The following is a 25,953-nucleotide window of genomic DNA, read 5'->3' as shown; positions in this document are numbered from 1 at the left end:
CGGGACCAACAGGGGCGGGGCCTGACTAGCCTTGAAATCTGGTGACAGAAATGCTTCCGTTCATAACAGAGAAAAAGCGGTAATTAAACGGTTGTAGTTAGTAACAGCTCAACTTGTTTCACTTTAAATTGAGTTGAATAGAGTTAGCATAATGGTGCTAACAGAGTTTTATACAGTTAGGCTAATTGTGAGACTATAAATATTAGCATGTTGACCTATGACTGTGATGCATCGTAGGTAGAAAAAATTGAATAAATTTACACCAACAAACTGAAATTTTGAGACTTGAGACGTTTTCAAGAAAACAAGTGGAAGTTTCTGAGCCTGCAAAGTCAAAAATGTGCAATAAAAAAACTAATGAAACATTTTTTAACTTGAAAAGTCAAAACTTTGGTAGAAACAATTTTTGAGATGAAGCTAAATTTTTTTCAGAAAAAACTTGAAAATTGCTCAATTTAAAATGTTTAAAAAAAATCTGCTAGAAAAAATAAACATGAAATTTTATGTTTCAAAATTTGACCTTTTCTGACTTTTCAAACTCAGAAATTTCAAAAATATTCTAGACAATTTCTATGATGAATATAAAACAACCATTTTGGTAGAAATGTGCCATCAGTTACTTTTTTCTATCTAAACGGCTCTAATACCGTCGTACTAAACGGATTAATGAATTTTGTTCATAAATGATTACAAAGAACATTCGGCCAAAACGTGAGTAACAAATCTCAGACTGCAGTGCTTTCAGATCACATTGTGATTTCAGTTTGCTGCCTGTCTGCACTTTGTGCCACGTTTGGGGCTTCTTTCCGGTCGTATTTGCCTGGTGGGGTAATTCAGTGAACCTCTGGGTCTGGACGGAGCAGCAGGGACTAACCTGAATCTCTTTGTTATCCAAACACAAACAAATTGAAACTTTGGGGACGTGAACTCGTAAAAGCACGAACCCCCTGGAGTTATTATGAAGTTCTGCTTATGCAGAAGAGATAAACTGGGCCAGTGAAGAAAAAAAACATCTTAAAGAGAGTAAAACAAAAGCGGTTTGTTGAGCAGTGCAGAGCGGGGGCCTCGGCGCACATTTACATTTCAAAGTCGCTGTTCCTCTTTTTTTTTTTCACCCACACAAATAATAAACACATTTAATGAAGTTCTGTTCTTGTTAATAAGACGCCCTGAAATGCCTGAATATTAAATAAGAGAGGCTGGTGCATTATTCATATCCAGAGAAAGGAGAGAGAGGAAAGGAGAAGCTATAAGATTCGTCTTTCCGCTCTGATGATCCACGTCAGGCTGAACCGCGAAGGGATGGCCGGCTTCCCACAGGAGACGCAGCGCCGCGGGTCCGGGTCCGGATCCGCGGTGCCGAGCCCAGGGACACTCAGAGCAGCAGAAAAATAAACCTCCATCCTGCAGCTCCATGCATCGTCATGCAGACCTGACCTGCTGGTGTTGCAGCGTTTCTTTTCAGTAACGCTGCAACACCAGGGGTGTGAATACTTTTCCACAGTGAAACCCTAACAGCTTACAAGCATTAAACCTAAACAAACTGTACCACCAACCCCACTACCAATCTTACAACAAACCCCATTTCCCAACAAAATGTGGCTTTTTGACAAACAAAATAGAGAAAATCATTTTAATGTCAAAGTTAAAACTGATTGAGCATCACTAAACCTGGAAAATTAAAATAAACTCAAATATGAATTAGCAGGAAAAAAATGTGAGGAAATGTTGATCTTCCGTGAACGTCTGAGTTTGTAGAATCACGTAAACCTGGAGGGCCTGACCGCCACACGGTAATAACACGCTAACAACATGCTAACAACAACACGACCACAAGGGGGCGACAACACAACAAGCTCACAATAGCTAAGAGCATTCTTCACAAACTGGTGTGATAAATTCATTGATCTGCAGAACTTCACCAACCTTAACTTGGATTCAGGTGTGTGTGTGTGTGTGTGCGTGTGTGTGTGTGTGTGTGTGTGAGCTCCTCACCACTGGCATGGAGTCGTGCAGCACTTTGGGGAAGGACTCTGCCAGAAGATTAGTGTCCCTGTTCCAGCGCGCGCCGTCAAGGAACAGACCGTGAACGTAAACACCTGACAGCAGATCAGAACAGAACAGAACAGATCAGATCAGATCAGAACAGATCAGAACAGAACAGAACAGATCAGATCAGAACAGATCAGATCAGATCAGATCAGAACAGATCAGAACAGAACAGAACAGATCAGATCAGAACAGATCAGATCAGATCAGAACAGATCAGATCAGATCAGATCAGATCAGATCAGAACAGATCAGATCAGATTCTACGTTCACACAGCAGGAAATGTGACCTACATCCACATTGTTTACCAGTGTGTAACTTTTTCACGCCAGTCTAAAAATATCAATTCTGAAAAAAAAAAATCTAATTATTGATGGATAATAATTATTTGTCATCATTGGTGGCCATGGTAACTAGATTGAACGTTAATGACAGGCTGTCCTAGCAGTGCTACAGGAGGGTGATTGACAGCTCTAAGACCCGCCTCCTGGTTCTGATTGGTTGTTTCTAGTTAGCTTTGGCGGCACTGGGAGGCAGAGGAGCAAAAGGTCACAGGTGACCTGTCTGATGACACGGTGACAGCTAAAGAATATTTTCTGTAAAAGTTGCAGCTTTGCGGAGGCCTTCAGCCTGCGTCTAGGCGTCTAGGCGTCCTACCGTCCTCGGGGGGGTGGGTGTACTGACGGTCGTCCAGGACCTGGAAGTCGAAGCCCAGCAGGTCGATGGGAATTGTGTGTTTCCTGGCGTAGTTCTGCTGGCTGCCGGTGAGGAAGGCCTGGGTGAAGAAGAACCCGGAGATCCAGAAAACAGGAGGCGTACCGTGGTCATACCAGTCCTGAAGAACAAGGAGAAGAAACGCAGTTACACTCAACCAAAATACGAGAGGACGGACTCACCGATCCGTACTGCTCAGGGTTTAACCGCCCAGTTCAGGGGCGACGAAAATCCTTTTCATTTCAGGTTGCATTGAGATCAAAGGCTGTGGCAGAATGTTTAAATAAAAATAATTAATAACAAACTGCTAAAAGATTACAGCTGTCTCTGCGTTAGATTTGTATTAAGATGAAATACTCAACATCTGTTCTCAATAATGTAATTTGGTTTAACTGATAAAATAATTGAAGCATAAAACTTGAGTCTGCAGTAGGCTGAAAACATGATGGTTTAATCTTTTCATATCAGTTGATATCGATTATTATTGATTAGATTTTTAAAAATGTGTTAAAATACCAAAACTGTTGGCATAACCTTTACTGCTTCCTCCAGTTTTCACTTCAGAGTGTTTTTCATTATTAAGCCGTTATGAGGCTCTGTGAGGAAACCTGAAACTGCTGCTGCGCCAGTTACTCAACAGCTTGTTACCAGGCAACCAAACTTAGAGGGAGAAAGAGTTAGTTGATTCCACCGACTTTTCTAAGCTAGCTGTGAGCCTCTAAAGTCTTTCTTCTGCCCATATCTCCCAGAATGCTGTTCGGTTCTGGATCGGACTTCAGTGAAAGTTTTAAATACTGAATGTTGTATCAGATGTACTGACCACGCATCCATTGTGATGTACAGTGACCTTTACCTTCCACAATGAAGCTTAATAGCTTTGATTAAAAATGATAGATACAAAGTTTTAAAAATAGATGTAAAAATTAATTTCAATTAAATTACATTTAACTCCACAATGAATGACACTAAAAGTACTTTATTTTTGTCATTAAACTGGAAACTGTGCAAATAACATCTCTGTGAAAACATTTTTTCTTCTTTACTTTAAAGCCTAATAACAGGAATAAAATAACTATTATTTAAAAACAGATTTTTTGTAGCAGATATTTATAAAAAAATATAAGATGTGTTTTTTCCTCAAATGGTCAGGTAATATTTGCAGCTCTTAATCAGTTTTATTCAGCTGTTCTGTGAATAATCAGTAAGTTTAATTTGATTTTCAGACACATTTGTTCAGCCTTTCACCAAAGCCAAGGCGTATGTAAACTTCTGACCCCGCTCAGCTGAGCTCCTGATCTCCTTCATTGTCCCGCCGGCGGCGGTTCTGTCTGAGCTGAGGAACCCGTGACTCTGCAGTTCAGCGGGTCAGGAGTCACGCAGACATTCCTGTTAGCCAACACACAGGAATCCTTTCAGCGTGACGATCTCTGGTGGCAGCAGGGAGGATTTCTGCTGTGGGAATGAACCGACTGACCGGCTCATTCCCGGTCATGTGGCTCCCTGGATGCTGCATTCCCCTCTTTCATAACGACTCATGTGTTGCGTCCTTAAGCAGGTTCAGTTAGTGCAGCATTTTACTGTAAAACTATTTCCAGTCTGGATACAAACACAAAGAGTTTTTTCATTATCCCCACTATCTTTTGACCTTTTAAATCAGTTATTGCAATAAAATATTGCCTGTTTTCATGACTTGGTAGAACTTTATGTCACATTGTATGTTTATAACTATGGAGTTCATTTTTAAAGTAACAAAATGTAGCAAAATCTGTTTTTGAATCCCAGACCAGTCGATGACTGGATTCAGATGAAGATGTGTGACAGAATGAGTGACAGTCGTCTTAAGACACTTTTTAAAAAAAACTTTTTTTTATAACTTTTTTTATATGGTTAGCGATTTAGCATTAGCAGAGCTAAGATTCTTGTTTAGCAAATTAGTGGAACATTTTGGTTGGTTGTGCCCACCACTGGATGCAACCATAGAGTCTCCTTTACAACCATGGCGGCCATCTTAAAAAACCCAAACATCACCAGTAAATATGATTTCTATTTGTCCAATCATGGATGATTTGTTTTTTAAAAGTATTCATGTGTGGGGGTGTGCTGTGGTGGCGTAGGGGATAGCACAACCCACATTTGGAGGCCTTTAGTTCTCGACGCGGCTGTCGCGGGTTCGATTCCCGGACCCGGCGACATTTGCTGCATGTCTTCCCTCCTCTCCTTCCCCCCTTCCTGTCAGCCTGCTGTTATATAAGGGACACTAGAGCCACAAAAGACCCCCTGGAGGGGGGGGAAGTATTCAAAAAAGTATTGAAAGTATTCAAAAAAGATAAAAATGGACAAATTTGGTGTAAAAATAAGTCTTCCTTGACGTCCATCTTGAAAAATGGCTGCCATCTTGAACCTTTCAGTGGCTAACATTTTCTTTTTTTTCTTCTTTTTTTTTTGATGAACATCTGAACCAAGGTTTGTTCTTGCATCTGCATGTGAAAAATGTAATTATCATGCAACAGAAGAAGCTTTACTGTAAATATAAAACTACATTATTCCCAGAGTACAAACATCTCTCACTGCGCGGCTGCTCCTCATTCATTAACACAGAAAAAATGTTTTGCCTCTGCTGACGCCCCGGGGTCATCTGTTTATGACATCACAACTCTATAACAAATATTCCTCCTGTTAACAGAAATAGTTGGTGAGCTTCCAGGCACCTGTAAGAACTTGAGTCTCTGGAGGAAGTCGTTGACGTAGCCGCCTAGTGGTTTCAGGCTGGGGTACGACTTGCTCATCCACATGCCGGGAATTTTACCTTTCAAGATGCTGTTCACCACTTCCTCCAGCTCAGCTGACATCACCACCAGACCCTGCAGGACGACACACACACACACACACACACACACACACACATGAGCATGTACGGTTCTGATATGGAGCTACTAATAAACTAGCAGCAGAGTTAATATTTCTCTTAGCGTGTTAGCATCTCTGCTAACTTTCGTAGCTTCCCCTAGATTCATTTTTTCCAGATAAATTCTAACACAATAATTTACTTGGGTATTTAGTAAACTTTCAGTTAACTAAAGTTCAACATATGTGATGAAGTTTTGGTTAAGAATTAGACATTTATGTTCATGCTCTTATTTTGGAGTTCCATTTCCTCTCCAAAAAGGTTAATGCACTGCTTTAGATCTACAGTAAAGAGATTAAAACCTACTATGGTCAATTAGGCAAAATCCGCAACAAAGTTAGCGATAATCAATAAATATAAAACATAAACCAGGGGTGAAAGGTCAAGCCCAACCGTTCAGGTAGGTGTGTAATAACAAATTTGACCCAGTTGAGAAAGATGTACTACGTTGCAACACATCAACGCTATAGCATTAGCCTCTATTAAATCCTATGCTGGTTTACCAGTTAGCATTAGCCTCCACTAAATTCTGTGTTGGATTACCATTTAGCATTAGCCTCCACTAAATAATCTGCAATTAAGACATGCAGGACTCTAAAGGGTTGCAATTGGCCACCCTAGTAGTTTTTTAGCTTGAATGCTTTTTAATTCTATTAGCTTTTGGATACAAATTTTATTTCTATGGAGGAATTTGCAGCTAAAGTTTCATAATTATATTTTGGAATAAATAAAGTATCATTTAGCTTCTGTATGTTGCATCCTGTTGGAAATGAACTGAACTCTCCCAGTTCCAACCCAATATTAGTCAGAATGACGCCAGAAACTCACTAATGGCTAAAAAATAAAGCTTGTGGTTGAGGTGCAACTTGCTGTTAGACATTTAACCTGCTTCACTTCCAGACTCTACCTTCAGTCTGTTGAGGATTGTGGACTTCAACATGTTTGCTCTGTAAATACAAAAGTAGCTTTTTATATTTAAATGTAGTGTAATTAACAAGGCAAAGATAGATGACAGAAAAACCCACTGATGACTTTCTGTCGGCTCGTTTAATAACGTAACTCTGGTGTCTAAAGATCCTCTGCTGAAATCTTTAATTCGTAGCTTTTGGCTTTCAGAGACCTTTTGAAATCAAACAAAAGGCCTGATTAAAATGACAGATCCGCTAAATTAATTAAGCATTGGAGCAGCTGTCAGTTCTAACTTATTTCTGAACAATATGCTGATTATAATGACAGATGCTGAAATATTCACACAATAGCTAAGGCTGCAGCTGAACCAAAATCACAACATAATCAGACAAACAAGCAAACCTGATGACGGTTGTTCACCTTTCATTCCCAACAGGACAGATGTTGCTTGTTATTTACAGAGCGGCGCACATGGAGACGTTGCTTTCTGTTATTATTAGACATTAATAAGCTTTTCAGGGAGGTCTAATGTCTTTGTTTAGATTAAAGAAATGTGATTTTTGCTGCAGTTTTCTGCCTGATTAAGACGGATGCTACAGTTACTTTTAGTTGTTTTTTTTTTTTTACCTTTATGTCCAGGAAACTCTAAATAATTACTAATAAAATGTTATTTCTCCTTCACTACCTGCCACTGCAGACTTCAACCCAAATGTGTTTACAGAATCTGATTTTCAGTGGAAGTGTTGAAATAATGAGAAAAAGTTAACTTTGTGGTTCACAAATTTAAAATCAATAAGATGTAATGATTTGGAGCCAGTGTTTATATGAACAACAAGAATCTTAGCTATGCTAATGCTAAAATGTTGAACAAATAAAATAATTAGCAGAAGCTAATGCTAACTAGTAACATTTTTAGAAATGACTGCGATGGCTGGAATGGAGAATGTTTGTACTAAAACCTGCAGCAGTTAGTGGCAGCATTGGGCACAACTAACCAAAACGTTCCACTGATTTGATCAACCAAAATGTTAGCTCTGCTAACGCTAACCATTAAGATGGCTGCCAACCAGCCTGTGTCACAGCTTCATCAGTTGACAACGGGTGTGAGACTCACAAACAACAAAGTCTTCAGTTTCAGTTTTTGTTTCATATTATCACTGATGTCACACAGCCATGCTAATGGGTAACATTTTATGATAATAATTGGCTTAAGAGGGTCAAAATGGCAAAAAGTCATCCTGAAATTCACTTGGCTGATGGGAAAATGCGACCTGAGGAGTGACCAAGCTCATTCTCATGCTTGTATCCAGTCTTGAAAGATTTCCAGAGCGAAACGCTGGAGTGCTGCGTACCTTTATGGCCTTCTGGATGTTGATGCAGGAGCTCCGGATGGTGCAGAGCAGGTTGTTGAAGCGGCCCATCTCCTGCACCAGCACCGTGTTCATGCTCTGCTTGTAGCTGGTGGGGAAGCTCCGCAGCGCCGCCTCCAGGTCGAAGTCCGGCGGCAGCTTGCTCAGGATGTCGGCTGCCACTTCAAACACCATGTCGTCGGTGGATTTGGCGTCTCCGCCTCCGGAGCGCGACTGATCAGAGACACAGAGCGGCGATCAGAACAAGGAGGCGTCTCATTAAAAATGACAGTTTCTGGGAAAAACGATCATTTTCCGCTTCTCCTGTGTCACATCATGAATTCCTCTTCAAATTCTCCAAGGTCTAACTTCTGTTTCATCACAGTGATGATTGATTTAATCTAAAACATCTCAAAAAGAAACAGACTGGGGATGAAAGTTATTGATTAATGAGTTAATCTAAAGTTGAGTCATCCTATTGCTAAGCGGCTCTTTTCTTAAAACCTGATTTTTGTCTTGTATCAAGAAATAAACACCTTTGTGGGATGATAAACTGTCCCAGAAGTTATTGTTACTCTAGTTTCTAGACCATTTTCAGATGTTATAATGAAATTATCACGAGAAAAAAAACATTGTTTCAAAGATCAATAACCTTTAAATTCTAATGAACATTTAACACTGGAACTGGAACACATTTTAAATTTCTAATAAATGAAAAAAGAAAACAAAAGAGACAACAAATAAAATTAATTATGAAGACGTTGTAAAGAATCGTCCTTAAATAAAAGGACTTGTTGAGACCAAAGCACCAAACTGAAGGCTGTTCTCACCAGAAAAACAATAAATCAGACAAATGGAAATTATTTAACTTGTTTTAATTTCCTAAATTAAAAACTTATTACAACAGATAAAGGCTGTCAGTCGTTCCATAATATAAAAGGCTAAATCTTTCAAAATATGCTGAATTTAAGAAAAATGATCACAGTCCAACATTATTTTGTGTCAGCTGTCTTAAATACTGACTGAATAAACAGAAAATAATCAGGAACCTCTGAAGCTGCAGAACAGAAAAATAAAATATGTGAAGCAAACAGAGTCACCATTTCAGTAAAAATCTCTGGTTGAACATTTTGTTAAAGCTTGGTTATAAAAACACTTTGTGTTATACTTTACATTTTCCATTGTTAGAAAATTATATCCAGAGTAATTTTTCCTTTTGTATCATTTTTGAATTGCAGCTGAGGGCCCAACAAAATCAGTCTAAAGGCCACAAACGGCCCCCAGGCCGCACTTTTGGATGCCCTTAGTGCAAGAAGACGTTATTAGTTAATCAATTTAAAGAAATTTTAATCTAATAATAAATCGATTAATTTTTTGCCTCCCTAAAACAGATACATTATGAGCTTCTATGTAATTTTAGCTTTATTTTCTTTATTTGCAGACAGAAGTCGGAGCTGAATGGCGTCACATTTTCCGTCCAATTTCTCCCACACACCAATTTGACACACTCTCATCAGCCGTTCGTTCTGAAGCTCATTCATGGTGATAATTATTCACTCTAATCTGCGATTCTTCCGCTTTTCGTCTTATCCATTCACCTACACGATGTTCAGCCAGCGGTAATGGATAATCACCGGCTAATGGCGGCCGCGTTGCAGCAGCAGAATGACAAATAGCCGCTTCATTCCGCTTTAAGTGCGTCGCTGTTTATCGATCATTGAGACTGATGAGAGCGTATCAGATGCTAATGAAGTCCACACATGACTGACGCCAATATTAATCTTGCCGAATAATATTAATAGGAATAAATCCCAAAGTCTGTGGAGCTCTAAATTTAACTTTAAATGTGGGAGTCACGGTGCGTCTGGAGATAATTGTCTATTTATCTGTTGCAACCAAAAAACTCTGACGCTCTGGAAGTAAGCTGCTACTGTAAATATAGAGCTGAGAAACACACACACACACACACACACACACACACACACACACACACACACACTCAGCTGTGAGTCTGAAAACACCTGGATGTAGAAATAAATCAGCTAGAAGTGCGCAGGAGCAGCGACTCTCATCTAGAAACAGGCGTTGAGGTGAAATCTTTGGATTTGATTTGCAGTGAAATGTTTCAGAGTTCAGAGCTGCGGTATCATGATGTGGGATCACAGGATCCACCAGAGCCAAAAATACTGAAAAAGTCAACTGAAATATTCACGTTTGGTTTACAGAGTGAAGTTTATTTTAATGTAGATTGGCCATTAATAGGATTAATCAAAAAGTCTCACCAAGTACTTTTGGTCTAGTTTGGTGCAAACATCTTATTACACTTAAAGTAAGAGAAAAGTAACTAACAACTAACTTTTCAGAAAGAAATATGAGCTTTTTTAAAGTAAATAACTCCTTAATATTGTAAAGTTGTAGATCTGCTGGGCCGCGGCGTTACCTGTGTGAGCAGGATGCTGTCAAACAGCAGCTGCGTCTCGGCCTGATCCTTGGTGATGTCCGCGTTCGCGTTCATGCCGAAGATCTCCGGCGACGGGTTGAGGGGAAGCGACTTGGTGAACTCCAAGTAGCTGTTGTACTGCGGCAGAAACGGCGGCAGGCGGGGGGCGAGAGGTTAGACATTTTTAACGTAACATCGGAAAACATCTGCAGTAATAACCCTCACTGAAAAACAACTGTGCTCCAAAGATTGCTGACATTTGTTTTAATGAATATGTAAATGTGACTTCATGAATAAAAGATGTGATTGGAGGGGGGTGAAGTACGGCGGAACAAAATGCCAAATAAAATGCCGCTCGCCGCAGACCGCGCTGCGTTAACAAATCCATCAGCCGTCGGTGGCAGCGGCCGCCTGCTGCGCCTTATTACACACATTTTATCTGCTGATGACTTTTTAAAGGTAGCTCATCAACAGTTAGAGCGAACTCTGGGTCAGGGGCTGCGGCTGCTGGGGAACTCCAGAGTTTATGGAGTTTTTAAAGTGCCGGCGCGGCCTGAAGCGACCTGAAGCACCGCTTACCCGACGGTCATTAACTGGCCTCCTAACATGCTTCCCACTGGGATCCAAAAATTCAGCAAAACGCAAAGTTTTATAGATGCAAAAACAACAAAATCCACCTTTAATTTAGACATTTAACCTTCACAATTCAAGAGAAATATAAACAAATGTGCTACAGGGTGAAAATATTTAACAAAATCAAGTTACATCCTCAATCTGTTACTTTATTAAAGCACCTGTTTCTATAAAACATGAAATATTACAGGAGTTATTGTCAGGAAGGAGCTGAACTTTGACCTGGACTGCAGTTCAGCGTTGAATGTTTGTTTTATTGTAATTTAAAAACAAAACGATCTTAGCCTTAGTGTAATGGTCTGTTATAAAAACATTCAACGCTGAACTGCAGTCCAGGTCAAAGTTCAGCTCCTTCCTGACAATAACTCCTGTAATATTTCATGTTTTATAGAAACAGGTGCTTTAATAAATTTGTAAAAATTCCAAGAATAAAACCTTCAAAATGTAAGAAAAAAGTTGTAGCATTACGAGAGAAAAGTCGTGAAAACTATAAGAATAAAGTTGTAATTCTTTGAGAACAGCAGTCTGAGTTAAAATGAGGATTTTTCAAATAATGAAATACTTTATCTATTAACACATCGGCATTAAAACGACTGAGACAACAGAACCAGACGGAGTTACGAAGTGGGTCTGACTTACATCGCCGTCTGGTGGCACGTAGTAAAGCCCGCTGGAGTCAAACATGTAGTCGGGGTTATCGATCAGTTGTGTCGTGTAGAAGATGGAGAGGATGGTGCGCAGAGTTCGTCTGTCCCAGTCGTCTGTGACGCGTCCTCCGTAGTTACACTCTCCAGTCATGTAGCGCAAGGCATCGAACGGCACTTCCTGGAAACACAAATCAGTAAAAGGTTTTAAATTTAAAAATATATTGAGAAAGTAGAAAGTAGGTCAGCTACGCTAGCTTGACTATGACAGATCTAACATGTAGATGTGCTGTGGAATTCGGTGTGTTTATTTAACTTTAAAATAAAGTGAACCACACACCAACTTGGACATCCTTGCTTTAGCGGCTTACAGAGAGACTCGAGGAGAGTTTCACTGACATGCTGAAAATGTCACCATCTACAAAAAAAAGATCTCCTCTGCTCTCGATTTCCGCCGTGAATGTTGGAGTGTTTGTGGAAAAATGTCAAGAGGAGCTTGGAAAATGTCTCATGAAAAAGAATACTTCATTAAACCAGAACCAGAGGAGCTGCGATAATAAAACGTGACTGTAGGACCTGGTACTGCTCCAGGAACATGTGCAGCTGCTGCACGGAGATGCGCAGGTCCGTCTCGTTGAACTCGTACGGGATGTTCCAGCCTAACGGGCCGAACTTCCTCCTCTCCTGCGTCAGGGCGTGGAAGAAACACAAACCGAACAGCAGCTTCTTGAACACAACCTGGGACAAACACAAACAAAAGGAGGAAGGTTATTGTGGAGCCCCTGCAGGTTACTGTTTACATCCAGAAATTTTGCACATGCGCACATCACTGGAGGGCAGAAAGACGATTTTTTACATGCCGCTCCGCCGCAGTGGAACAATTAGATCAACTAAATTAAACCTGGAGATTTAGGTCCTATTAATTTAATGCAGTGCGCCACAGCAAAGGGAAACATAATGCAGAAAAACAACTCAAAACCTGGTTTTCTTCTTCTTTCTCACTACAAACAGTCTCGTTGCCATAACAACTGACAACAACGCCACTCTATGTGTCAGGATTCAATGCCAAAAAACAATCAAATGTTTCCCACACAAAGAACAGAACATTCAGTTCGTTACAGTTTTATATTCTCAGGTTTGGTGTTTATTTCGTGATTATTAATTAGTGTTCACTGTAGTTGATTAGCTACCGCTGCTATTAGCTAAGCTACGACAGCGGCGGTTGACCAGCTAATTTAAACATTAATCTATTGATGATCTGTTTCCTGGACCTGTCTTCCCCCTTCTCTCATTACCCACTTTCTTGTCAATTAACTGTCAAATAAGGGCCACTAGAGCCAATAAAATCCTTTAAAAAAAACCCCCAAAAAACCTGATAAACACTAACAAACTGACCGGCTTGTTGGAGCTGTTGAAGAACTCCGGGTCGGAGATGGGGTCCATCAAGTAGGAGCGGCCGATGTTGGAGCGGAGGCCCTTGGGAGCCTCGTTGGTCATCTTCACGCCGTTCTGCAGCACGGTGACGGGGAAGGTGGGCGACGGGTAGCTGGTCAGCCACAGCCTGAAGTCTGGGTGGGTGGTGTCAGGCAGCAGGCCCTGCTCAGTGACAACACACCAACCTGCTCAGCTGGGTCGGAATACAACTACGTCAGAGACGCGATTGGCTGTTTCTACCTCACAGACTCTCTCCAGTATCGGCATCCAGGAAGTGGCTAAGTGGCAGTTCTGCAGGACGACCCAGGTGCCGTCGTTGACGCCCGTCTGAATCATTTTCATGGCTATTGGACCCTGGCCTTGGCCCAGAGACAGGGAGGTGAGCTTACTGCCTGAAAAGCCCTGAGAGAGGAAACCAGCAACACATCTCATGGCTCTGTTGCAGAGGAAGGGGTTAAAGTTATTCTACCAATAGTGTACAATGATCTGCAAAAATCTTACCAAGTATTTTTGGTCTGGCTTCTAAACAAAACAAAACTAACCGATAAATAATTTTTCAATAAGACACAGAAGCTTGTTTAAGTCAATAATTTCTTAATATTGATGAAAGAAATGATTCTATAAGTGAAAAAATCTTCCACTGGAAAAATACATTGTTCAAATTTGGTAGCAAATTGTATGATCCCAACTTATGGAGCTAAATTGGTGCCACAAAGTTTGCTCCAATTTTTTTTTAATTGAGAAAAATAATTTAAATTGAAAAGAAAAGATTTTAAACAAAAAAAAATATATTAAAGCTGACAACATATATGTGAAGCTGAAAAAAAGTTTCAAACTGAAAAAAATTCTAACTTAAAAACAAACAGAAAAAAGTAAAAAAATTAATGTTGAACTGAAAGTAAATATTTGAAGCCGGAAAACTAAAATAATTGTAAAACTCAGAAAAAAATCTAAATGCAGATGATTTTCAATTGAAGAAAAATATTTGAAGTTAAAAAAAAGATTTGAAACTGAAAAAATAATTAAAAAAAATAGAAATTGAAAGCAGCTCAAAATTAATTTTAATTTTTACGTTCTGTTTTTTCTTCAGTTTTAAAAAATGTAAGCAAATATTATGGCCTCCATTTAGCTCCGTACATTCATTTTTGATCATTTGGTGAAAACTGTGTAACATCTTTTTTTTAAAAGTGTGTCTGTTATCTACAAATTTGACTAAATGATTTGTCACCCTGACTTGAATGTCAGTTATTTTTGCACCAAATGTGGCTCCATCTGAGGTTCCCTCATCAAAACAAGAGCTTGTTGAGACTTTCCCAGGGTGGTTATACCATTTCGTCTCCGAATTTCAGCAGAGCCGCCATGGGGTCGGAGCCGGGGGACAGGATGAAGATGAGGGGAGCGCAGCAGTGGCTGTCTGAGAAGGCAGTGCTCAGGTTGAAGGGCGGCGGTTCGATGAAGAGTTGGCCAACGCTGTCTGAAACAAACTCCTGCACCATCGGGACAATCTGGGGCAGAGCAACGTCTTCAGTGTTCGTCACGGTGAAACAAACTCACAGTAATCACCGTCGGACAGACCTTGTCGGGTCGGAGACATCGGATCACCATCATCTTCTGGAACTGGGACAGGTTATCCTGCCACACGCCAGGGAATGGAGTCTGATGGGGGTTCTGCAAACATTCACAACAAAAAACAAAAACACTCATCAAAGACATCTAAATATCGTACACACTCAGTTGGGGAGAATCCAACACAAATACCAAGAACACTGCACGTCTCAACTCTTTACTCCTTCACAAACACACATTACTTTTAGGTTTTTGTGACACTAGGAACTAGACTACAGACACTAGGGACTAGACTATAGACACTAGGGACTAGACTATAGACACTAGGGACTAGACTACAGACACTAGGGACTAGATTATAGATACTAGGGACTAGATTATAGACACTAGGGACTAGACTATAGAGAGTAGGGACTAGACTACAGACACTAGGGACTAGACTATAGAGAGTAGGGACTAGACTATAGAGAGTAGGGACTAGACTACAGACACTAGGGACTAGATTATAGATACTAGGGACTAGATTATAGACACTAGGGACTAGACTATAGAGAGTAGGGACTAGACTACAGACACTAGGGACTAGACTATAGACACTAGGGACTAGACTATAGACACTAGGGACTAGACTATAGACACTAGGGACTAGATTATAGACACTAGGGACTAGACGATAGACATTAGGCACTAGACTATAGACACTAGGGACTAGACTATAGACATTAGGGACTAGACTATAGACACTAGGGACTAGACTATAGACACTAGGGACTAGACTATAGACACTAGGGACTAGACGATAGACATTAGGCACTAGACTCCAGAATCTAAAGACTGGACACTACAGACCAGACACTCTGCACTAGAGATTGGAGATCAGAGACTCTTGGCACTGGACACTAAAGGCTGAACAGGCTAAACTTTTGTGTGAGAAAAGTAAAAAGTCTGCAGATGTCAAACAGAAATATTAGAAGGTATGTTGTAGAAAACTGAGAATGTTAATGCGGTACCATGGGAATAATGGTACATGTGGTTTCCATGGGATGGACATATTTTTATTCTAATCACCTAGGATTTCTGTAAAACTATCCATGTGGGTGTGTGTTTGCGTGTGTGTTGAATTGAACAGCTGTTCTCATACTGAGATTGAATAAATGTGAATTTTACAACTGGAACAAACTAGAACTAATTAGACAGAAGTGTTGTGGCTGATTGTGTTGATTATACATCAAACCTGGAGTGTGTGTGTGTGTGTGTGTGTGTGTGTGTGTGTGTGTGTGTGTGTGCAGCAGCAAAAGATAAGTTGGTGTGCACCAAACATTGATTTAACAGCTGTTCTCTCCTCTAAACTGCATAGATGTGACTGGCACAACCGAGCAGAGAACATTTAATGAGATAAAAATTCAATTTGAGCTCTTTTGTATTTCAAAGACATGTCTATGAGCATCACCTCCTCTGAGTCTGGCAGCAGATCTTCTCCTCTTACTGCCTGAACTCAGCCATTTAAAACAAAACATGATAATACAAAAACAGATCCTCACTTAATTAGTACACAGAAACACCACATACATAATTAAATTTAGCCATACCCTGAAATAACAGGGTGTAGAAACCATTGGGGCCTGGGTGTAGAAACAGGAAGTAGCAGGCAGATCACAGAATAAGAGACAAACGACTCTAAAATGACTAACATCAGAGACTAGAGACTATATTGGACAATAGAGACTAATGTCTAGAAACTAGACACCGGACACCAGAGACTAGACCGAAATACATACTTTTTTGGCACTACTAGAGCTCCATACAATGGCTTTGTGATTAAGGTTCTTGGTCATTCATGTGTGTCCCACAGTGCTTAGGCATAAATCCAAATACTAAAATGTTTTTTTATCAACTTCCAGCCAAGAGTCTGGCGTTTCCATGGATACCAAACCTGGTCTATGTTAAACCCATGTGAAGTGCTATAATGAACATAGGGGAAAGAAGTACCAGGGGTGTTTAAACCAAGACCGAGCTGGGCCTCACCGGGCTGTCGTAAACCTCCTTCCAGTCTGAGAGGAGTCCTTTAAAATCCTGCCGGAAGCTGTGGAAATGTTCGATCTCGTCCAGACGGCAGAGTTCATCCCAGGACGTCTTGGGGAGCCAGTTGCAGGGGTTGGGGTGAGGGTTGTCCAGGCCCACGCCGCCTGTGAGCAGGAAGCGCCAGTCCACCTCATTCACCTGAAACATTCACATCAATTCAGGCATTGGAAGAGTAAAAATGTCTGAGCGCTTTATACGAGGTTATGCCGTCCATAAAATGAGGATAACTTGCTCGTCTGGTTGCCTAATCACTCAGTGAAAAACATGATAGGAAAAGCCATCAGAGACGTTACGCTGGTGTCACAGATGTGTGCGCGTGTGAGCGTGCACCCACCAGCTTGTCGTGCATGAGCAGACTGACACTGAGGCAGAAGGAGAAAAGCAGCTTGTCCTTCTCAAACAGGGAGCGGCACACGTTGACATACAGCGCGTAGGTAAAGTGGTCCCTCAGGATCTGCAATCTGAGGCAGGAACATGTGTCACAGTTTTAATCAGCACGATTATTCCAGCAGAAACCAAACCGAGCGGCGCTGCAAACCCGTCCTCATGCATTAAAATCACTTCAGATGTGTTTTAGAGGAGATCTATCATGAAAAAAATTAAGTTTTTGTGCTTCCATTTGGGCCTCTACTGCTTCTAAGAACTTAAAAAAAAACACCTGGATGTTTTTGAGGAATGAGTTAAAACTTCAGTGTGTAATTTTTATTTAAAAAAATATTTTTTTACATAATATCATGACAGTTTGTTACGAGACGGACAACCAGAGCTTCTACTGCCGTCCTGAGAAATGCACTTCTCCCAACAAAAATCAGCCAATCAAAGCCAGGAGTAGATTGCTGGTGCTGTCAATCAACCTAACATACGCGCTGCTAAATGTGGTAATGGCGGAGAAACAGAAAAACCATTTATCTGCCATCATTGGTGGCCATGCTAACTAGCCTAGCATTCACAACATTCTGTGCAAGCTGCAGAGTGTCGGATGAGCTGCGCCACACAGAGGATGATTGACAGCACTAAGACCCGCCTTCTGTCTCTGATTGGTTGTTTCTATTTCTAGAAGGCAGAGAAGCTTAAAATTTTCACAGATTATCCGTCTCAAAACAAACTGTCACAACATAAAGACAGTTTCAACAAATATGTTAATTTTTTTTCTATTTTTAATAAAAGTTAAATCTGCAGCTTTAATGTTTTTTTGGTCTCTGGAAAATGAGCCGTTTCAAAAAAATCTTCTGAAAATAATGTTCTACAATAACTCTGACTAAATGAGATACTACAACATTTAATTTCTCTTTGGGATCAATAAAGTACTTTTGAATTTGAATACGCATCCAATGCCTGTTACCTAGCAACCCCAGCCTGTTACCTAGCAACCAAAGCAGCGCTCCAGCACATTTGATCAACTGGTTTTTCCTCCGTATGCCCTGTACAACTTGTTGGTTGTGCAGGAGGCTCCACTTCTGCTTTTCAAAGATGTATGGTTGTATAATTGTGCATCTGTTGTCGGCCATTTTCATGTGCGAGTGTAAACGTTGCGTGGCCAGCAGCAGCTTGTTTGGCTTTAAAATGGCAGGTGGCTCCAAAACATCTAATTTTAAAAGAAAATCTCATTATGTAAGAATAATTAAAAAATATAATGAACATGTTTTGTTTTGCCCATAGATCCTATTCTACCTGTTCAAGGAAGCATAATAAGTCACCTTGAAGCTAAGCGGCGGAGATGGAGCGGCTTACCTCTTGTCCACTTCATCAGACTTCTCTGAGCTGTCGATGGAGTTGATGAAGAGGTTGATGAACCAGGTCAGGGAGTACTGGTACATCGGCTCGATGTTTGCCAGGTCAGCAATGGAGAAGAACAGGATGGCAGAGTGAATGGCGATGGGTTTGTAGCCCATCCGGGTCTCGTCGATCTTCTGCTCGGTCTCCTCAGCCACCGCCTGCTTCTCAGAGATTTCATTGGCTAACACCTTGGAACAGGACAGGATCTTGATGGCCGTTTCGTCCTCCAGAATGTTGCCCTCAGAGGAGGAGAGCACCTCCAAGATTTTATCCTCGATCTCCTTCAGTTGTCTGACAAAGAACCACAGTTTGGTTTAGGGTTGGAGTCTCCAGGCAGCTGGTTGGACGGCGCACCGTGGAGGGAAACCTCACCTTTTGTTTTCTGCACCCTGCCGGATGAGGACTTGCTTCTCCTCCTCCAGATCGGGCCGTTCCCGAGCCACCACGATGCCCAGCAGCTGGTCCTCGATGCCTTCAGGCGTGATCATGAAGTTCAGCAGTGTGACCTAAACAGTGCAGCACATAATTTAATATTCCAGCAAAATCTTTCACATGCAGGTACAGGAACCTAATGAGGCACTGATGTACTTAAGGGCTTGCTGCTTAAAAAAAGAATTCAAGACAACCATTTTGGCAGCCATCTTGAAAAATGGGAGCCAAGATGGTGGTCAAGGAAGATTTACTTTTTGCACTAAATTTGCCCATTTTTATCAGAAATGAGCAGTTTTAGAGTCAAATCACACATGACTGAACCAACAAAAATCATATTTACTGATAATGTTTTGAGTTTTCAAGATGGCCACCATGGTTGACATGGAAAATGCATTATTATCAACATGTCAAACTGACAACAAAATTGTCAATTAGATGAATGTCTGTGGAGTCAAATCATAGCTACATATCTCAAACCATAGAAATCAGATTTATTTTATTAATTCTGTGTCTCTTTTTTTCTTGTGAACATTTTTCAAAATGGCCGCCATGGCTGTAATGGAGAATATGCGTTTGAACTAAAATCGGCAGTAGTTATTGTCAGTCACAAAACAAGAATCTAAATATGCTAATGCTAAACCTCTAAACACAAAACAATTAGCCAAAGCTAATGCTAACCATAAACATTTTTGATAATGGCTGCCATGGTTGTAATGGAAAATATGTTTGTACTAACATCAGCAGTTGTCATTGCCGATGGTGGGTGTTCCACTAAACTGCTGAACAAGAATCTTGGCTATGCTAATGCTAACTGCTAAAGACATAACAAAATTAGCAGAAGCTAATGCTAACCACTAAAATGACTATCAGTCTGCATCAGACATCTTGAAATCCATCCCGTTGACGACTGGTGTGAGACTGAGACAGCAAAGTTCTCAGTTTCAGTTTTGAATTTTTTGTTTCTAAAATAAAAATCTTTCTACTTTCGAAACTCTGAAAATGCCACGTTTCAAAATTTCTGAGTTTTGTGGAGTAAATTTATTCCTTTTTCTGTCTATTAACAATGTTCCCAATACACCATCATAGTTTAATCTTATTAGAAAGCAGTATAACTGGTATTAAACAGCGCCCCCTGTCAGAGATCTGGAGCAGAACCACTGCAGTCAGCAGCAGCCGTGGCTCTATTGGTGAAACCGATACAAATATTGCTTCATCCCAAACGCCACTACAGATCTCAAACGATTTTGACCAAATGTGTCACATTTTGAACATTTTTGAAACATCTGTTTTCTCATTTTTTGTCACTGAATGTCGTATTTGTGTTGTCTGCAGCAGTGGAATCATAAAGTACTGAACTGAAGAGTTATTATTGCTTTTGTAAATCGCTGTGCTTATCTCAACATGACATTTCCTCTGTAATCACTAAAGTTTGTTGGTTTTCTCTGTTATAAATCAGTTGCAACGATCAGATTGCCTGTAATAAAGCAGAAGGTGAGAAGGTGTTGCAGTTTCTTAGCTTTTACCTGGAGGTTCTTCTCTATAAGCTAAATAAGAAGCATGCTTCTCTGGGGTTTAATTTTATTTCCATTGATGCAGTGAGGCCCACTCTGCTGGTGGTAACAGCTTGGATCTCATATAAATCTTCAGTTTGTCCTTTTCACACATTCACATTGGAAAAGAGCCGCTTCTCCAGTGGATCAGCCCTCTTTTGCATTTCGAAAAGCGGTTTAATGGGCGTAATGGAAACCCTCACACTAATATACCGTATGCCAAAAAAAGATTTAGACAAAAATGGAAGAGAAAGGGACTGAGCCAGTTGTGAAAAATGAGCTGAATCAATCTAATAGCCGGCCATAAAGCGGCGAGCTGCTACAAATAGATGCTGGAAATGTGATCTTCTGAAATGCTTTCCAACCTCTTCCTTCCCTGTAATGTGATTTACTTTAATGATCCTTTTCCTGAAATACTTTTTCAGATTATGGAGGGTGGGAGAACAATGATCCACTGTGTGATTGGGGTAAAAGTGATCGTTGTAATCAAATAACAAACATCTGCCTAAAAAGGGAGAAAAAAATATTCAAGCTGTGAGACAGAAAGAGCAGAGACTTTCTGACAGAATCGTCAAAATGACGACATTTCATTTCATTTACTAATGAAAATTGAAACAGAATATCATGTTTCTCTGATATTTTGAACATAAACAAATCATTTTCCAGATTTGAAAGGACAGACATGAACACTGCAAAAATCACAAAATCCCACCAAGTATTTTTGGTCTCCATTCCAGTGCAAATATCTTATTACATTTAAAATAAGACAAAACTTACTTATAAGCAACTTTTCATCATCCAACCAGTTGGGTTAGAGTTGCGTAACTTGTGGTTGCCTAGCAACAAACTGTTGCGTAGCTAGCGCAGCAGCAGTTTCAGGTTTTGCCTCGTAAGTGGTTAAAAATAAAAAAATAACGGCATGGAGTGAAAACTGGATAAAACAGGAAAGGTCACGGCATCAGTTTGGAAGCATTTCAGATATTTAAAACAAAAGCAATCAGTAACGATCAATATTGATCGTTACTGTACGTCATGCTAGGTTTTTCGGCCTTATCGTCCGGTCCTGCAGGACAGATTTTAAATCCAGAGAGTTTTACCTTCACTGAGATCTTGGGTAAGTAGTGAGGGTTGCGCAGCTTGGTGGTGATGTAGAAGCGGAAGTCGGGCGCGTACTCGATGGTGGAGTCTCCCAGGCGGATGCACAGCGCCCCGCCCTGCTTGAAGGTCTGCTTCAGCAGCAGAGGCTCCAGGATGGGGTCCAGATCCTCGCCGATGTTCTCCAGCAGCACTGGAACACAAAACCCGCCTCATCTTTACAAACCATCGTCATCATCCGGGTGTCAGCCGCTACAACGGTGAAGCTGCACCGGTTTAAATGGTTCCAGTCGAACCAAACTGTTTCCCTCCACAACATGTCAGAGTTTTCACTGAACTGGTTTCCGAAATGACTCTCAGTCAGAGACAGAGCAGCGTAATGCTGTCAGGTCAACAGAGCGAAAAACATCCAGGAAAAGCTCAGAGGCTTTTGTCCCTCATTTTACTCAAACTCATATAGATTCATTTACGTTTCATTACAATTTTATTCTCATAATTTTATGAGTTTATTCTCGTATTATTCAGACTTTTGTCCATTTTACTTCAAGTTTATTCTCATTAGATTATGACTTTTTTCTCATATTACGACCTTTTTCCTGTATTATTGTAACATTTTGTTGTTATATTGTGACTTTTTTTCTCATATTATTACGACTTTATTCCCGGATCATTACAACTTCTCTTTCATATTATCACCTTTTTCTCACACGGTTACAACTCTATTAGCGCTTTAGCATTAGCTTCTGCTGCAGTGCTGATGTAGTGCTTTAATGTTAGCGCAGCTAGTGTTTTAGTTAGCGGTTCCTACCACCGGCAGCTACTACCTTATTTTAGTTATCAGGACGAATAAATTGACCAACATTAACTCTTGCTCTGTGGAGCGCATGTGAACGACCAGGAAACCACTGAGGCTACAAACGCCGGACTCCCCTAACATCACTGCTAATGTGATTTCACATTAAGGATGGTAATGCTGTTCTCATGTTTCCAACGCTGGCCCCTTTATAATTGATGTTGCTCTGTCAGGAGGCAACTCGGCTCCCAGAGGCAACTGGGAGCGGCGACCTTTTCCAAACACAAACCAGCAGCAACTTGCTAATGATTACGTAAGAGAAACAACAGTTCGGTCCGGCCGGAGGAGCGAACGGCGGCACATCGTTACGGACTGCGACACAAACACAGAGAAAGTGCAAAAGTGTGAAATAAGAAAAGAGGCCATCAGGGAAGGAACTGTTCCCTCTGGGGACAATTTTACAGAGACGTTGCTCTGCCAGTGTGCTGGTGAGCGAAGAATCTGGTCGTTACTCAGATGTCCTTTTAATGCCTCTGTTTCTCACTTTAAACACGTCGCCTCTGAATCCAGTCAAATGGATGTTTTTTTAGTGTTTTTCCTCCTCAGAGCAGCTTCTTCTGCTGTTTGGTGGTTCATTAGGCCACATCCACTAAGAAGGTTCTACTTTAGTGCTTCAGCATCACAAGTCAGCCCACACACTTCAATCATACCCGCCTCCCGTTTTGGTGGGGAAAACTACAGAATTTCACCCGATTTCTGAGATCAGCTCATCCAGCCTGACTGAGCGTCGAGTCGAGTCGTTTTGAACAACTTTCTCTGTTGTTTACTTCTTTTAGACAAATTATGTTAACACCAATAGCATACAAAGCTTTATGCTCAAAGTTACAATAAGGGTTCATCTCGTTTATCATTTCCTGCCCAATGAAATACAATTTCTGCATGAAATTATTATTTCAGGAAGGAATTATTTCACATAAATATGGTTGTGTAACAGGTAACAAAAAGTTGTTTCTCCAAACGTTGTTGATGGATTAAGTTCTGTTAGGCTGCTTTTGACAGTTGGTGGTTACCGTAGCAACCGGTAACTGTTGGCTCCGCCCCCTTTTTTTCTTTCTGTTGCCATTTGAAACTGTGGTTTGTCAGGATCAGCCCAGTTTTTTCTTTTCAAGTATTGCAAGTATTATATTTCAACATATATTTTACACAAATTTAATTATATACAGTGTTTCACGAGTAATGTTTTGTATGTATTTCTATCTGTTATTATTAATGCCCATTTTAGCTGTTTAAATTTATAAATATCAACTCCTGCTAACTGCTCATTGGGAGCCATTGTTTTGTTTAGGGTTATTTATTATGTTTTATTTAATGTTTAGAGGCAGAAGCTGCTGGACTGATGTTAACCATCAACGTGATTTCCTCTTTTGTTAGAATAAATAAAGTGGATCTGTGTGTTTCTGTTGTGAAGTCAACCTACTGGACCTGAGACGAACACTGAATTGTTACAGTTGATGAAAATGTAAATAAATGTGCTTCAGTGGCTTTTTGTGTTTTCATTTAGGCTCTGAAATAGGAATTACACTGGAATTTCCACAGCACCTCAGTGTTAAAAGTCAGCCGACCAGATTCTGAGCGGCTGATTGTAGTTTGTGGTTAAATGTTTGTTTTTTCTTTTTAAAATTTCTTGTCCTATGATTTAGGGGATACTGGACCGAGGTTGTGCTGGTGGGTCGGCTCGAATCAGGCAGCGAAAAATGTCCCTTATTTTTAAATCCAAAACTTGACAGGTATGATTTCAATCTGAGTGCTGAGGACACTAGCAGATGCTAACAGCTGCTAGCAGATGCTAACAGATGTAGCTCTCTCTCTGCAGCGTTAATGTGATTCTCTGCTGTTTTAAACACAGCAGCCAGAATCAAATCCCATCTGAACAGAACATCTCAGTGGCTGATTTCAGTTTCCCTCTGCAGAGACCAGAACAAAGGAGAGCAGCAGTCTGTGAGGTGAAGACTGACACCGTGTGGCCGGAGCTGGAACTGCAGATATAAATGAGGGGAAGGAGAGACCTGGGTTCCCGAACTGGATGCAGTTCTCCAGAGTGCGGACAAAGTCGGAGTCGCTCAGCTTGATGACATGGAGGTTGTTGGCTTTCTCCATGTTCTTCACCCACTTGTTGGCCTGACCCTGGGGGTCGATCATCAGCGGCCATCGCCTGGCGTTACTGGAGGGAGGGAGAGGATAGATGGAGAGAGGGAGTAAGAGAGAGCGTGAACAAGAGAGAGAGAAAACAAAACAGAGAGAGAGAACAAAAAAAGAGAGAGATAGATTCATAAACAGAACAATGTCTTGCAAAAATATTCACATACCTTTATAAAAAACCCAAAAATGTGTTTTTATTGGGATTTTAAGAGTGACATGAATACAAAATATAGTGTCCATCCATCCATCCATCCATCCATCCATCCATCCATCCATCCATCCATCCATCCATCCATCCATCCATCCATCCATCCATCCATCTATCCATCCATCCATCCATCCATCCATCCATCCATCCATCCATCCATCCATCCATCCAAAGACAGCCAATCAGCTACTGGAGGACAAACTGACCACTTCTGCTCACTCTGCACAACGACTAATGGTGATTAATCACCATTAATCGTTTCACTGAAATAATTGTCAATTAATTTAGCAATCAATTAACCATTAATTGGAGTATACAGACTCATAAAACTGCCCTTTGCTGACAGAATAACTCACTCAGAGCAGTAATTAGACCCAAATAAAAAAAATGTCTTTAAATATTAGTTTAACTAATCTCCTAAACAAAAAATCTCCTATTAAGCAATTATTGTTTTCCAAAGATTGATCAACTAATCCAAAAAGTAATCACTGGATTAAGTGAAGCAGAAATGGCTCAGATATTTACATGTAGATTTTGGAAGAATTATTTCAGCTGCAGATGAATCCTTTGCATAAAAATATCTGCAGAAAGTGCAAATTGTTTTACACGATTAATTGATTTATCATCAGAATAATAATAATAATAATTTGAATAATTAACAAAGCTAATTGAACTGTTTGATAACTTTTGAAATTAGTTCTTTGTAAAATGCTTTAAGACAATATCTGTAGTAATTTAAATAAACTGAATTGTTTGGAACCAGAAAAAATGACATTATTTCCTAAAGGAAGGATCTGGATGTGACGCATCCTGCAAAAATCTGTTTCATTTTGCTTTTATCTGCCTCCCAAAGTTTGTAAACTATTAAAAAGAAACATCCACAGATTTGTATTGCATTTCAGGTTTATCAGTTGTTTTTTGTCACATTTGTTTCTCCGCCTCTGTTATCAAACTTGGATATTGCTAAGATACAACCTGGTGTGTTTTTCCTCCAGCCTCTTATCAACACAGAAAAAAATATCTGTGTTGCTTTTTTTTCCAGAATTGAAGCTTCTCTCACAGTTTGCTAACAGCAGCAAACAGCAGACGTCCAGCAGAAAAGACTTCGTCTCTGTGCTGCTGCAGCTTTAACACAAGCCAGGAGCGACGAAGATACATGTTTTGATTCACCAAG

General features: G+C 40.4%; 1 protein-coding gene across 2 annotated transcripts in view; it reads right to left on the bottom strand.

Moving 5' to 3' along the window:
* The window catches only part of dnah7 (dynein, axonemal, heavy chain 7), a 95,463-nt gene that overhangs the window by 327 nt on the left and 69,183 nt on the right, over positions 1-25,953 (bottom strand). For both annotated transcript variants that reach the window (XM_044132517.1, XM_044132518.1), the window contains exons 48-64: positions 24,439-24,593; positions 21,582-21,772; positions 18,875-19,008; positions 18,458-18,793; positions 17,061-17,187; positions 16,670-16,864; positions 14,654-14,746; positions 14,407-14,583; positions 13,319-13,480; positions 13,040-13,240; positions 12,221-12,382; positions 11,640-11,825; positions 10,368-10,505; positions 7,931-8,161; positions 5,473-5,625; positions 2,708-2,885; positions 1,996-2,099 (exon numbers count right to left, since the gene is read on the bottom strand). In XM_044132517.1, the coding sequence (XP_043988452.1) occupies positions 1,996-2,099; positions 2,708-2,885; positions 5,473-5,625; positions 7,931-8,161; positions 10,368-10,505; positions 11,640-11,825; positions 12,221-12,382; positions 13,040-13,240; positions 13,319-13,480; positions 14,407-14,583; positions 14,654-14,746; positions 16,670-16,864; positions 17,061-17,187; positions 18,458-18,793; positions 18,875-19,008; positions 21,582-21,772; positions 24,439-24,593 (2,923 nt within the window). The remainder of the gene's footprint in view (positions 1-1,995; positions 2,100-2,707; positions 2,886-5,472; positions 5,626-7,930; positions 8,162-10,367; positions 10,506-11,639; positions 11,826-12,220; positions 12,383-13,039; positions 13,241-13,318; positions 13,481-14,406; positions 14,584-14,653; positions 14,747-16,669; positions 16,865-17,060; positions 17,188-18,457; positions 18,794-18,874; positions 19,009-21,581; positions 21,773-24,438; positions 24,594-25,953) is intronic.

This window comes from Gambusia affinis, linkage group LG11 (genome assembly GCF_019740435.1).
Source record: "Gambusia affinis linkage group LG11, SWU_Gaff_1.0, whole genome shotgun sequence".
In the NCBI taxonomy this organism is placed as follows: Eukaryota; Metazoa; Chordata; class Actinopteri; order Cyprinodontiformes; family Poeciliidae; genus Gambusia; species Gambusia affinis.
The sequence above is the reverse complement of the archived record's forward strand: the minus strand, read 5'-3'. Positions and strand labels throughout refer to the sequence as shown.